We start from the raw sequence: 15,126 nt of genomic DNA, 5'->3' as shown, positions 1-15,126 counted from the left end.
GTCGCTGTATTCATTCTCTAAGCGCAGCAAAGTGTAATCCACTCCTACAGATCTGCCAGCACCAGGCAATTCCAGGAGCCCAACATTTAAATCTAAAAAAAATAAAATAAAATAAAAAAAAAGTGAGACTGCAAAATAAATGTTAGCACCAGCGCCTGAGAGAGGAAAATCCTGGTGGTGCCTCTAAGCACAACAGCAGGAGCACTTTGCAGAAGGGTTTGGGCTTAGGAGAGACATGGGCTGAGTGGAGACCTCTGTTAGGAGGCTGAACAGGCATTGCATTGCTGGGGCACAATCAGGGTGGCTAACTGGTGTTCAAAAGAACCAAAAAATAGCTCCAGTCAAAGGCTAAAAATATAGAATGACATCTGATCTCCAACTTACTGCATCCACTTACCGTCCAGTTAGATCTGGGGGGGTCTTTTTGTGCTGAATGCATTAAAAAGACTATAATGGTGTTGTAATAATATTTTGCATGGGTAGGGATCTGCATGGACAGGTACTCACTTAGACAAAGCACACTGTGTCTAAGGCAGCAAAGCTAAGGCAATGCAAATGGGAGTTTGGGCGAGCTCCTTCCAGCCGCTTCCCTTGCTGTGGCAGGGCTCCCACTCTCCCCACCTCCCCTTCCCCTGCCAGGGTACCATCACCTGTTCCCAGCATTATGCTGCATTTTAGTGCCCTAAGTGGAACATGGACTGGGCTGACAGAGAGCAGCTGAGGTGGGAACGGAGGAGGGAGAGCCAAAGGCAGACAGGCAAAGCCCCCTTCACCTTCCCGTGGTGCACCCATGGTGGGGGTGCTGTGAGGTGCAATGGGAGGGTAGTCGCTGAAGCTGGGCTGAGAGGTCAGGGCAAGCAGGAATCCAGAAGTATGCTCCGGAGTCCTCCAAGCCTCTTGTCTTCCTTGGATCCAAATTCCCTTTGAGATTTAAAAGCTATGAGACCGTTTACAGGATGGTTGAATAGCGCTGAGTATGGAGGATAGGGAAGCTCAGGAAGGATCTTGCATTCCCTTGCATGGACCATAAGGTGAACTGGGATCTGCTTACAAAATGAGGAAAAGGAGGGTGCCTTTCCTGGCTGGCCCATCAGGCTTCCTAGCATGGGCTGCGGGTCAGGCACTGAGGCGGTGGCTCTCTTGAGGAGAAGGGCTGTTGCTCCTCACATGACTAAGCTTCCCATGAGCCTGGCCCGCATATTGGAAAATTTCTTCTAAATAGAGCTCATGGCAGAAGGGATGAAATTTTCAGCTTATTACTTTCATTTATCATTCTAAATAAAGCGAACATCCCTGTATCTTCATGTTTTACTAAAGGCAGCCAGGATAAACAGCACACTTGGTAGGAACACACGCAGAGGAAAGATATGAAATCTCCTGCACACACAAGTACGTGACAGAAGACTTAGTTTTACCCAGCACCAGTGTGTAAAGCTGTAGAGAGGATAAATGCAGCAGAGACCCAACTGCACACCCATTGATTTATAACTAAGAAAAAAACCCGTGTTTGACTTCTAGCTTCCCGTGAATCCAACAAGGAGAGTTTTTCAAATTTAAATTGGGTCACTAGTAGTAGGATGTCATGGTATTTTATCTAGGGAGGGGGAATGGGAGGGGAGCCCATGAAACTAACAGCTTAGCATGGGTGCCGCGGTGCCTTAGGAGTTCGCTGGATGCATCAATTATAGATCAGCAGTCTGGTATTCGAACATGGCGCTTCCAACCCACTGTCTCCTCAGCGCTGCTTGATCCCAAGTCCAGGTCCTTTGGGCCAAATGACATTGCTGAGGCATGAGCCACAGCCACCGACCAAATGGCTACTGCGGGGCCTGGGAAGGAACCGGCTGAAACAGCTTAGTTTCAGAAAGCTTAAAGTGGCAGGTGGCTCTGCACGCACGAGCTTGTTAAATCTTACAAAAACAGGCTCTGCCTAGTGTACATAGGCCTGTTTTGGGTGGGCTCCAGAAATGCCATGATGATCGTGTTATTTTCTTTTGGTTTTGTGGCATTTCTACTTTTGGTCTTTGGCAAAACAGAGGGAGTGTTGTCCAACAAATATAGCATAGGGAAAAAAATAGGCTGAGGTAAGACGCTGTGGCTCTGCCTGGAAGCGCCACTGTGGTCACGGGAGGCTTTGCTTCACAGATGACTGTCAAGTGCTTTGGAAAGCCTCCTGAGAAGCTCAAGAGATGTTGGTCCTTGATATAGAAATTGTACTTGAATGACTCAATGAAGAAAAAGATCTCTTTGGGCTGCTCAGTCATCTGTAGATCCCTTTTACAGACAGCTCGGATGAGGTGGCCTCGGATGTCTTTGCAAACTGTAGGGTGCTGGCTCCTGCTGCCCAGGTAGCCCAGCCATCCTCAGCGGGGCTCTTCCTCACTCTTGGAAACCTCTCCTAGTACTAACCTGGGATTTGCTTCTACCTCTTCTGCTTCAGCCAGGCTGGCCTGCCTTGGGCCCTTGGGGTGGTGGTGTGAAGGGTTTGCTCTGCCTGCTGATAACCCCTTGTTTTAACAATCTGCAGGGTGAACAAGGACAAGCGGGAATCCAAGGGCCCCCAGGGCCCCCTGGCCCACCAGGGCCCACTGGACCGGCTGGACCTGAAGGAACCCCAGGACAGCCTGGGCCAATCGGGCCACCTGTAAGTCCAGTTACAAAAAAGCCTTCTACTTCATCTTTCCCTACTAGGGCACAATTTCCTTTGGTTTTTGTTGCCTCTTCTGAAGCCAATACAGCCATGGACATGAGATCTAGAGGGGATGCAGATGTGTGAGGAGAAAGAAGTTCCCAGGTGTGAGGGGGAGAAGGAGGACAGGCAGAGGTGTGCATCTGGCACTGTGTCTGGACACGCACACGTGTGTGGGTGACACCAGGCATGCTTCCTCCTCCTCAGCCTCTGCAGGCAGCCACAGGGAGGAAGTAACACAAAGGGTGTAATTGTCCTGCTCACAGCAGAAACCTGACCAATAAGAATCCCTACGACGCCTTTGAAGTCCTCCCCCTGTCCTGTTCTCAGGCTGGTAGCAAGCAGCCGAGAAGGGTGAAAACAGAAGCAGCATTTTAAATAATACCATTGCTAAATGGCAGGGGACAGGGCAGAAAATCCTGCTAACGTATCTTTCTCTCACAACAGGGCAGAACGGGAGAACCTGGGAAGCCTGGCAGAGATGGAAAGGTGGGTACCAGAAAGCAGCTCAGTTCCTGGGAGCTGTAGGGAGAAACACGGCATGTTGGCCCTGCAGCCACTGCAGTGTGAATGGAGTTTCCATCTGAAAGTTTTTTCAAGGCCTGCTAGCAGGACAAGCAGGTCTTGTTCCCGGAGGGAAAAGCACCTTTCCACACACAATATAGGGGTTGGGTGTCCCATAAGCATCATCCTCATCTCCCTTTGACCTCTGAGGAGCCAAGGACATGATGATTAAACATTTGAATTGCTATAAGCAGGCAACATCAAGGGTGGTATAGGCATCAGAGTGTATCTAGAGTAGATTTCTCCTTCCCTGTGCTCACATCAGGAAGGCAGCTCCCACATGGATATTTTGTTTATTTATATTTACATACACACATATCTGGTATGCTTCATGGTTTGTATCAGGTAAATTGTTTGGTTATTTCTCATTTAAAAACACAAGTGGTTTGTTTGTTAATACATTCTCTCTATTTAGCTTGTCAGAGGAAGCTGCAAATGCTTGATTTACTCCAGAGCTGCGCAGTGGGCTGGGAACAAGTTTCCCAAGCAAAGCCAGAGAAACAGAAACAATTCTGGAGCACAATGCATAAGGCAAAGCAGCTTTTTCGTCTTCAGATTCAGTGAGACCAGACCTGGGGGGATGGAGCACTGTAGACATGAATTTATTTGGGTGTATGTGTTAAAATAGTATTCATTTGCATGAAGAATAGATTGGGGATGTTTGAGCTCACCAGTGCGAATCATCACTGTAAAGGGGCATTTCAAACCAAAGCAGTCAGCATCTCCCATCACCCTGGAGTCCATGTAATGTTGTCTACATCTGCCAACTTCATTGTCTGTTTTGATTTTATCTGCAGGGCTTACCTGGGCCTCCTGGACCGAAGGTGAGACATCTCGCCTCACTTAGAGGTAGCACAGTGGTAAACAGAGGTGCATGCTCCTGGCAAGGAGAGATTTGTACACTTTGATGGGGAGGGGAAGGGGAAAGGAGGTTACATCAAATAGATGAGGAAGATTTCTAACCCAGCTCAGTATTGCCTTTGGGGCCTGGCCCATGTGCTGACTCATGGGTTTCGTCCAGGCGACATGTCTGAGTTGCATCTTGACTGAGCGAGGCACGCCTCATCAGCCCCTCTTGCAAAATTCTTTGCCACACACAGCTTTATTGGCGTCTTCTATTCTCAAAGCATTTACCAGCGCTTCAGGAACTGATTTTGCAACGCTATTGTTAACTCCACCACAATTTCCCATTTATTCACTTGCCAAAGTGCGGGGGTGGGGGTGGGTGTTGTTGTTTTTCAGCTGCAGCCACCCACCCCATTTGTTCTTGAGATATGTAGCCAGGGCGAGGAGATAGGAAACTGCAGAGCTGAGGTGCAGAGCTGGCATGAGTTATCCAGCTGCCACTGCTTATTGCATCTTTCCTGCTAGGGCTCAGTCCAGTGCGGGTAACAGTGACCCATGGTTCTGAAGGGTTCAGAACTCAGTGGAGTCACTCTGAGCAGAAGGTGAATTTTCCCCATGGAAAGCCCTTCCATCCCAGCATCGACCCAGGGAAAAGCACAGGGATTTGTCGTTCTCAGGCCAAGCCTCACTTCCTTTTGTCTTTTTGCTTTTTGCAGGGAGACCCTGGGATTCAGGGATACCCTGGCAGAAAGGTAGGAGCTCCGATATTGTTAAATGAATTAAGCTGCATTAAACCTTGCAGGATCATGGCTATAAATCTGTGGACTCCTCTGGAGCCCTCCACTGAACTCTGCTCTTGCTGGACATGGGGCTGCATCAGACACACAGATCGCCTGTCATCACCCACGTAAGGAGAGGCTGGACCCAGAGATATCTTTAATTCTCCAGTAGCTATGGTACAGATGTCTCCCCATCTGTATGCCTCTCTACACCCATTTCCAAGTGGAAATATACCTCTCGTGCATCCAGACCTGAACAGGAGGTTGGAAAGGGCCAAATCCCTGGCTGTGTATTGCGCTCTGGAATAAAGCAGGAAAGAGTTGATCCTGCTCCAGGTTGAAAGGCAGAAACTGGCAATGCCCAAATGTCTTCAGCAGCAGCTAATTAACAGCAGGGTTGTCAAGACCAGAGAGTGTAATGAAGAGACAGAAAGCGAGACGGGGGAAAGACACAAAGGAAGATCAAAGGGGAGAGAGGGAATGCAAAGATACTGCTAAAGGAGATTTCAGCTGCACAAGGGGAAGGCGAGTGTTCCCAGCAGGCAGGAGTCCTGTGTTCCGTGTTATCACCATGTTGCTTTATAGGTGCTCTGTGAGCAAAATGGCAAGACCTGAGAGCTTTTTAATTAGTTCTGTATAAACTGAGAAGTTTTTGTTAGGTCAGGAAGTGGAAATTATAGCCCCCATGGACCACAGCCTGCTCCTTCAGACAGACACAATTTATTGCCTCTTCTTCCAGTGAATTGTCGGTTTTTCCATTAAGAGCCCATCCTGTTCTCTGTGCACTGGGTGGGCAGCTCTCAGCACACAGGAGCGGTGAGGGGGTCCCTGCAATGACCTCGCAGTGAGGGCCTCTCCTATGAGCTCCTCTTACATGAAATGACTTGTGGCTAATTTACTTGGCGAGCAAAAAGCCTGCACTGGTCTTGGGGGAATGAGCCCTAGGTAGTGACCTCTCTCTGGGAAAGGTGGAAGGAACGGATGAAAGCAGGGGGAAAAATCCTCCCTGGTGAGCTGCTCAGGGGAAAGGGAAAAGAGGGCAGAGAGCTGAGCAAAGATATTAGCTCTGATATGATACAGGATTGTGGGACCACTCCCTGCAATCCATACGTTTTACACCCTGAATAACTTTCTTGATGCAGAATGGTGCTCTTCTCCCAGAGAGACCCAGATGGTAGGTTTGTGTGTGGTGGGCACTTCTGTGGAGTCTCTCACATCTTTGCTGACCTTTCAGGCAATCCACAGGCTTCTTTTCTTGCTGCTCACTGTATTTGCTTCTTTCTCTTGTTTTCTTTCTTCTCTTCCTCAGGGTGAGGTGGGCGAGTCAGGCCTGCCCGGTGCGCATGGCCTCCCTGGAGCTACTGGCCCCAAGGTAACACTTTAAACTCAGTCAGCGGGGCCACCTCCCAAGGGCAGATAAGTGAAGTTTATGCAAGCTTAGAGACATGCTATAGGAATACAGAAGGTCGGGGCTGGAGGCAGCTCTCTAGAGCCTGCTGTAAGCCATGTAAACAGAAAAACTCACTCCTGCGTAAAGGGCCTGGGCAATGCTTTGGCCAGAGCAATTCCCTGCTGTGCTGAAGCAGGGCCAAGTTCAGCCCAGCACAGGCCCCTGTTAAAGAATGAAACTGACCCACCTTTTAGAGGCTTTTGCATTAAGGCTGGGAGAACGAGGATACTCTGGTCTGTAAAACGGTTTGATGGTTTGTCTACACCCTAAATGTGTAGGAAAGCATTAGTACAGGCGACCTCCAGCATCCACTCCAGCGACATAAACTGCCTTGCATTCCCAGGGAGGGGTGGGCTGCAGCCAGTGTTTAGGCTGGTACCACGTTATTATCAGAGGCCAGTTCTCTGGAGGCCTGGGGCTGCATTTACCACACACTCCCTCTTTCAGCTACTTTCTCTTTGGCCGTCGCTGTTATGATTATGCTGTTTGCTCAATTTCACTTTATGTTCACTGTCCCTCTCTCTGTTTCCTCTCCCTCTCTCTCCTTTGCTGGGCAGGGAGAAAAAGGGGATGCTGGCGTCAAGGTAGGCATGAGAAATACGGTGTTCGAACATGGTAGGTCATCTGGGAGATACTGCTCCTTGGGCCGATGGGTTGTAAGAGGAAGCTGGGTCTGAGGCAGCTCTGAGGGTATTTAATGGAGTACACATCTGTGCTCTGATTAACCACAGACAGACACTCCAAGCTCAGGCAATAAAAGCAGCCTTTATCCATTCGGTGGAATTTGATTCTTACCAAAGGCATTTCTCTGACTACGAAGCTTGCTAATGATTTGCTACATCTCTCCATTTGATGGGCTAGGTTGGGGTTTCCTCATAAAATCTGGTTAGCTGACGCATCAAATCCACTCAAACTCTGCAACTCAGGCTGAGGTTTGGCACCAAGCTTTTCTGTCTGTTTCTGGACACGTTTTACAGGCTTATATGGTCTATGCCCAGATGTTATCTATTTGACTGAGATTTACTGTACCCATACGTTTAAAGTATATTACTCAATGTAGACTGTGCTTAAAACATTACAACATTGGAAGCGTTCATGACAGTCAGAGCATACTGTGTCATGCTATACATCTTAGGCATCATGAGAAAAGACTGGTCCTGTAATATTTTGAAAGGCATTAACAATGACACATACATTTCAAGTATTTAGTATGTGGCATGCATCTCATTTATCGTGCAGCATATACACTTTCTATATTTTTTCCATCTGGGTAGATTACTGTTTGAAGGGAGAAAAGGCCCCTTCAGAACTTAACATGGATGTGTTATATCAAGTTTAAAGAAATGTTATTTGGGAATGCAGGCTCTGGGTTCATAGTTGAATAGAACAGCAGCAGTTGTCTTCCTACAAGAAAATAATACCTCCTCAGAGATACTGTGGTGCATGTGACATCCAAAGGTTACCCTGTGTCCATCTTCACATCAGTGTAATTCTAGCTCAAAGGCATCATTTCTGGTTTGTACCAGTGTAAATGAAAGTGGAACTCACCCAGAACTACTGTGTTTTGGAGGCTAGGAGTTTGTTTGCTGCTGTCTCAACAGCCAGGTGCTCTCGCTCTCCCATTAAGCTCCAGTGGAGGACTCAAGTTAGAGGGTGGCAGCTGGAAAGACAGGCTGTGTTCCACCCCTGCTTGATCTCCCATGTGTCACTGCTAGCAGACACCTGCTCTGCTTGCACCCACCTACAAGGATTACTCAGCCCTTCATTTGGGCTCTGGCAACAGAGAAGTCTCCAAGTCTTCCAGTGATGTCTCAGGGTCACCCATGGGTGAGAGCCCTCCTGGTTCTGTGTTAGAGAACAGTGACTCGGGGTGACCCTTGCTGCCTGGGCCCTTATTCATCCCAGTTCATAAAGAGTAGAGATGAAACCCATCCTGCTTTTTGTGATACTAAATTGCAGCTCCAAAGGGGCACCTCCCCAGTTCCAAAGCAGCTTCTTCTTTCACACACAGACTTCCATCTGTTATCGCCAGGATCACTTTTCTCTCTACTTCCTTTCTTCTTTGCTCAGAGGAATTGAAAGGGAAGTGCAGAAGTATCCTTAAATCAGCAGCCAGACATCATTCGGTAGCAGCTCCTGAACGTCCAGCAGTGCATGCTTTCGTTGACTTTGGAAATCGCTTCTTTCTGTTGTCCTCCCACCTAGGAAGATTGTTTGGGACTCTGGAAAGCTTTGGGTCTGGTTACTTGGATTACATTCTGCCTTCTCTTTGAGGAGCCCTGGACAAACAAAATTCATAGTTTTGCTGTAGCGACCAATTTTGCATAGCGTATCACTGCTTTTGCTGGCAGTGAAGAACATTTCAGGTCTGAAGAGGCTTGCTAGTTTCACACAGACCCCTTGTTCATCTAATAACCTCTCCCCACCCAGTGACAGATGCAGCACAACATAGATTCTCGCTTAGCTGTTTTCTTCTGTGGCCACCGTTTGTGTTTTGATCATATTGAGACCTTTATCTGTGTCCCATAAAGGTAATTAGACAACCAGTAAATGTGATCACCTGGGTCATTTGAAAAAGGATTTAACTCACTGTCCCCTAGCCTAGCCGTCACATTTGGCTTTACTGACATTTTCTTTCTTTTTTTTTTTTTGAGAGGTCATTAGGATGAGGCTTTTTCTCATGCTCTGAGGAAAGAACAATAAAGAAACTGCCTACAGCCTTGCTCAATAAGCCCCTCATAACCCATCTTTGACATCAAGGAGCAAAAACCAAAGGGTCTCTGTTTTAATTGGCAACCTGTAGCCACTACTGCTAATGAGCTGATCAGCATGGGGCATGCTCTGTCATGATTGTCACCCAGTGGGTATAAAGCTGCTCACATCAGGTGTAAGGGAAGAGAATATGGGGGTCTTCTCTCTTTTGGAGGGGAGAGGTGTAGCCCAGCTCTCCCAGAGAGATTGGGGAAGTATTCCCTAAATCAGCATAAAGCTCAGGAGAGCTGGGAGTTCCTGCTGACCATCTTCCTGGAGCCCAGTAGGGACCTGCACTGGGCATTTTACAGTTCGTATCTGCCTTTGGTGGTGTTTCTCAGCTTCTGGCTTGGCTGTACCATTCTAATGCTGGTTTTGGTGGGCTGTTGCTGCCTGGCTCTGACACCCTGTGCAACCCAAAGGGTACTGGGGGATCTCAAAAGGATCAGCCCTGTGGGTTCTTATTGTATTACAATGGCTTTCAAATACTTAAGGGTTTAAAGATGTTATTGAGAGTTGTTTTTTCTGCTTATTCTCTGGCTTTGGTTCTGGTGTTTCTTTCTGCTCTTTAACGGTGCAATGTTGTGTTTGTTGCTCCCGCTCTTTAATTAGTTCTAGTGCCTGTGTGATCCTGCCAGTGGGGGCTGTGCAAGTGAGCTGAGGCCATCACCAGAAAATGTAGAGCGCCTGCTCTGTACCTTGCTCACTGTAAGGGGCTACCTTGCTCCCTTTCACTGAGGTGGCTTTGCTTTTGCAGGGCTAAATAATTAAACAGCTCTTCAGGCAGGCAGTTTCTTCCCAGGAGGTCTCTGGGATGGGGAATTACTTTCACATGCAGGGCTGCTGTGTGGGGGTAGTCTTCACAAGCAGTGTGGGTGCCTCCCAGTAGAAAGCATTGGTCTTTTCTGCTTGGTCTCATTTAAGGAAAAAAGCAGGGAGTGCAGCTGGGAAGGAGGGAGAGAGTAGTCCCCTCTTCTCCAGTACAAAACATTCATAATTATTGTTTTATTTCTCTTATAGCTGAAAATACCGTAGTATGTATGCTGCATAGGGCAGGAGGTGCACATGCTACCTAGGTTATGTATGTTATGGTATTAGATGGTATTTTACAAAATACAGTTCACAGGATGCCACAATTACAAAAAGTGCTTTTAAAAAAAGCATGTATGTACATCCCTGCTGAATAGACCTTCCAAACAAGGACTATACACCCAGAACAAAATAACTGCAATATGTAGATTGTTTGAAGATGTTTTATTTTCCAATCAGCACCAGATAAAATTCAGGGTAACAATACAAGGCAACCCTTGGATTTTCTGTTTCTCCAGATAAGCTTGTTCATCCTGTAGTCGCTGCAGACGGAGTGATTCCCTAAGCCTTGCAGAATACCATGGCACAGGATGCGGTAGCAGGAGACAGGGACTGTCTTTGTTCCCAGTGCTGCTGCTGTGGCACTCCAGTGGGGTCAGTCCTGTTGTACACACAAGGCTTGAGAGGTACCACTGGTGGGAAATGGCCAATGCTAGGGCAGTCAGCTTGGTGAGTCACGGGAAAATCAGTTGTGCCTCGCCTCACCCAGAAGCTTTCTCATCACCTGTGCCCTGGGCACTCCTTAGAGCCCTGGGAAGACTCATCTTGTGTCTCTTGCTCTCTTTCTCTGTGTTTCTTGCTCTCCTTCCAGGGGGAGAGAGGCATGCCAGGGCTGCCAGGAAGACATGGCACTAAGGTACCTTGTAAACAATGGAGTGACGTCTGTCTGCCTGATCTCACCCATACCACTCGACTGTCCCTGATGCACAAGCATCACCTGGATTTGTGTGTGTGTCTATTAGTCAATGACTATCCTCAGCTGAATTCTTTCTGCTTCTAAATTGCCAGACATAGGGTCTAATTTATGAAGGAGATGATCGGGAAAAGAAGTGTTCTACAAAGCAAATGGCATGCCCAGTCTGATGCTGTCTTGCAACATCAGGATCTTAATGCTTTATATTAGTGAGAGCAGCCAATTGCTGATGTTTCTAGGGAATTGGTGTTTTTTAAATTGGGGGTCCCAAGTGACCACTGCAACCTTCAGTGATGTGTGTCAGTCCACTGCGATCAGTAGGGTTATACTGGTGTGAACCCAGACTAATGCAGCACTGAATCAGGGCCAGTGTGTGAGCGAGCCTGCATGCGTGTGTATTGCAGTTTTAGGATAAATACTAGAAAATAACATCATCTGCATTCACTGTAATTTAAAGGTCAGAGTGAGGAACAGGCATCCCAAATGCACTGTGAAAGTCTAACCCAAGCCACTTGCTGCACGTAATCCCTTTCATGGCTCTAGTCCGTATTCACTAAAACCTACTGACCCCTGAGATGATCTGGAATGCTTTTTTTCCCCCATTTATTGCATAGAATCCCTGATCTCCATCTTCTGTCCTTGTGTTTTTTAGCTTTGTCCCTGATTTCTGTTTCAGAAAGCTGAGAGGTATGATCCTGCTGCTCTCTGGCTCCCCACTCCTCCTTGTTTGAACTTTTCCAATCTCTTTTCACTTTGAACTTGGCTCCCAGTCCTCTCTGCCTCATGTGCTACACCCCAACCCCCCTTATTTCCCAACTTCTAACACTACTTCACCTCCTCCCCTCTCCTTAGACTTTGTTATCCCTCATATTTGCTTTTGTAACTGGACCTTTTCATCAGGACCTAACTAATACTAACACAAGGCATACAGAGATTTCAGAGCAAAGGGCTGATAGGGCAGACCTGCTTTCTGCATCAACGCCGTCGAGGGAAATGTGACTGTCCCTGTGGTGGCAGCTGCCTCCTGGGGTTTTAAAGCACCTGTCTCGGATTGCAGGGCAGGCTCGACTCCGCGGTCTCCTGGCGGTGGCTTGCTCTGTGCTGTAGAATAACGCCTGAATTGCTCGGAAGTCTTTTTTTCTCCTAAGGTGGCTGGCTTCAGAGCTCTTCTGAAAACATTTTACTGCAAGATTTGCCTTCTGTGATAAAAACAGAATGAGGGGAAATAGCAAGACCAAGGCTCTGGGGTACAAGCTGGCCTTTCTTGGGGTGCTTGAGCTGGTGTATCTGGGATCAAATGCTGAACTGAGTGTTTGGTCCTCAGTCTGTCTTTGCATTCCTCAGTTATGTGACACTGTTCTGCTTGTTGGCCTTTGCTTCACTTGCAGGACTAAAACTTGGGGGGTGGAAATCTGGTTGTCTTGACTGGGTTATTCTCATGATGCCTGCCTGCCTTTGGAGGAGCTTTCTGGAAAGCAGAGCCACTGCCATAGGTGAACAAGCCACACAGGGAAGGACGATGCGTGCTGTGTGGTGTGACAGCATTACTTCTCAGTTTTGGAAAGGAAAAGATGTGGAGTTTGCTTTTTTAGTTCCACCTGGTTAATATTTGTTTTGTTTTTAAAAGTTTGTGTCCGGTTCATTTCAAACAAGGTGTTCCTGTCTTTCCTCTCTCCGCCAGGGCGCTCCTGGGATGGCCACCGCAGGGATGAAGGTCAGTTGTAGGCTACGCTGCCGTGGCTCGAGCAGGGCGCGCTTAAGAGCGAGGGCTGGAGTTAGAGCGCAAGGCACGGGAAAGTGGTCGGACAGCGCCCACTAACGGGCACTATCAGAACTGCTATCGCTTTTGGCACCGATGCCAGACCCGTCTCCAGCAGCACCCCTGCTACTCATCTCTCTAGGCAGAGAGATTGGTGAACTCGTGAAACCACAGCCGTTTCGGGATGGCAGCAGGGTTAGGGGGGTTAAAGCTATCCCGGGGATCCAAGATGCCCAATGAGACAGCTACCTGTTGTCCTGATTCCCTCCAGCTGCTGGCGAAAAAGAAACTAAGAAGTTATGTTCAGGGCTGGTGGGGATGGTTTTCCTCCTTGATGCCACATCGATCCTGTATCAACACAGCCTCCCCCCAGCCCCAGCTGCAACCGCAGCCTTGCTCTGCTCCTGTGCACACAGCGCTAGGAGTAGGCAAATTCCTTAAGGCCAGTAGGTGCATCTTGTCTCATTTTGCTCTCTTGTACCTGGTAAACTTTGTCTTGAAATACTGCAAGGTGATAAGGCGATTACTCAGTTTTATAAAGGCCACTTGTCTGAGGTTTGCTGGTTTCTTACAACAGCCTAGGAGCTGGCTAATGAAGATAAAACAAGCTCCAGGCACAAATACTAACATGCATTTAAAGCATCCTTAGGTCCTTATTTACAAGCCCATGGCCTCGATAGATTAATGTTCTTTCCTCCACTCTGATAGCTCTAGGAGAATTTGTGCTCTTTCCTTCTGTTTTTTTGACTTTATTTTCCTGTCTCTTCCTCACCAGGGTGAGCCCGGAACTCCAGGAGAAAAGGTACTCTCAGAAGGCTTTGCTCTGAGCCTACACTTCTGGTTTGTTTGTGTATTTTTTTCCCCTCCCAGAGCAGCTGAGGGAGCTGAGGAATGGCTTTGTACTTCCCAGTGCCAAAATCCAGGCCCTGATGGCACCTGCCAGTGTAAGCAAAATGGTAGTTGCATACAATGATGCTAAGTGAGAGGGGGACCATACTGCAAACAGATTCCCTTCCTCCTGCTCATGTCTGTATTGACGGGAATACTCTCCAGCTGCCTTCCTCCTTTCCTCCCTACTCCACCAAATAAGCACAGTACACTTCGCTTAGCAAGTATGTTCCCTCTCCCCTTCCCTGTCCCCTTCTGCCTCCCAGTACTTCTGTGTCCGCCAGAAGTATTCCCATGTTACTGCAGGGGGCTGTTCTTCTGTCATGCATTGTAGTAACTGCCCTGCATAGTCTCTCCTGTCTCAGTGTAGCGTGACCTGGTTTGAGTTCCTGTGGCAGGCACAGAACAAAAATATCCCATCACTCTCCATCACTAAGCAGCCGGCTTGGTTTCTGAACAGCTGGCTCCTCTTGTTTGAGGCTCACTGGGTTATGTTACAGCATGCTACAGCCATATAACAGACACATTCTCTGTCTCTTTTTCTTCCCCACGAAGGGAGATCCTGGAGTCCCAGGGAGGATGGGCCCCCCAGGTTTGCCAGGGAAGAGGGGGCAGCGGGTAGGACATTGTGTGTTTGGGCTTGGTGTCCTGGCAGTGCTGTGCTGTGTTCCCTGCAAGTGGGAACTGGTGGGAGCCTGCTTTGTGTTGCGTTGTTGTGCTTGCAGGGGATTGTGTGTCCTTTTCTGGCTCTTGCCCCTTGGTAAAGTGTGTTTGCGTGTTCCTACTTGCAGGACATGGGGGGCTGGTGGCAGGCTGGGCAGCATGAGATGTCTGGGATGTAGTCTTGTCCTGGGAGTGATTAAGGACAGTGCTGCATCTTTTGACTCCAGAAATAACACCCTAAACAGGGATTCAGTAATCTCAGCTCCCTCCTCAAGAAATCTACTTCTTTACACCGTTGTTCAGGTAGCACAGGATGTTTTCAGTAGCCCTTATGGACATGTGTATTGAAAACTAGACCTTGAATGAAAAGCAGGATACCAAAAGCAGAGCAAGGCAGAATCAGGGATTCACAGAGGCCTGAGTCAGGATTAGAGATTATATCTTTACCAAAACCCCAAAGGCCAAACCTTTTCTTTGGGTAGGAGGTCCTGAAAACGTTTTCCCTCTTGCCAGGGAGAGAAGCATTAATTTACAGAAGCAGTGTGTATGCTCTGGCAGGGGAGGAAAGCTGGATGCGGGCCTGACAGGTGGCTGGAGGCCAAATTACCCTAGAGAAAGGGGTCACTGCACTCTAGAATTGCCTGAAAAAAAATAAGATTGCTGCTAGTTAATTATTTTCTATGGAGCCACCAGTGCATGTCTGTTCCTGGAGCATTGATGCAAGTCCCCTGCATGTCAAGTGTGTGTCCTTGAGCTCAGACGAGACTGGTGTGCAGCACCAGCCTCTGCAGGCAGCAGTATGGCACCGGGAGGAGCCCTGCTAGCCTTGCTGATCTGGTGTGCTGCTGTTGTGGAGAGAACTAGGCACCTGCTGGGGAAAAGGGGTTTTGAATTGTTCTTTGTAATCTGTACAAGTTGTTAAGTCTTGGAGGTGTGAGGACTGCAGGTAAGAAC

The 15,126-nt window shown here is 48.1% G+C and overlaps 1 protein-coding gene across 1 annotated transcript in view; it reads left to right on the top strand.

The window, feature by feature from the left end:
* COL13A1 (collagen type XIII alpha 1 chain) overlaps window positions 1-15,126 on the top strand; it is a 61,090-nt gene that overhangs the window by 18,171 nt on the left and 27,793 nt on the right. The window contains exons 12-21 of the mRNA XM_056351884.1: window positions 2,528-2,644; window positions 3,137-3,178; window positions 4,051-4,077; window positions 4,816-4,851; window positions 6,188-6,250; window positions 6,886-6,912; window positions 10,761-10,805; window positions 12,544-12,576; window positions 13,397-13,423; window positions 14,065-14,127. Of these exons, the coding sequence (XP_056207859.1) occupies window positions 2,528-2,644; window positions 3,137-3,178; window positions 4,051-4,077; window positions 4,816-4,851; window positions 6,188-6,250; window positions 6,886-6,912; window positions 10,761-10,805; window positions 12,544-12,576; window positions 13,397-13,423; window positions 14,065-14,127 (480 nt within the window). The remainder of the gene's footprint in view (window positions 1-2,527; window positions 2,645-3,136; window positions 3,179-4,050; window positions 4,078-4,815; window positions 4,852-6,187; window positions 6,251-6,885; window positions 6,913-10,760; window positions 10,806-12,543; window positions 12,577-13,396; window positions 13,424-14,064; window positions 14,128-15,126) is intronic.

The sequence above is a fragment of the Falco biarmicus genome, chromosome 9 (genome assembly GCF_023638135.1).
Source record: "Falco biarmicus isolate bFalBia1 chromosome 9, bFalBia1.pri, whole genome shotgun sequence".
Classification (NCBI taxonomy): Eukaryota; Metazoa; Chordata; class Aves; order Falconiformes; family Falconidae; genus Falco; species Falco biarmicus.
This window is presented reverse-complemented; position numbering and strand designations above follow the sequence as displayed.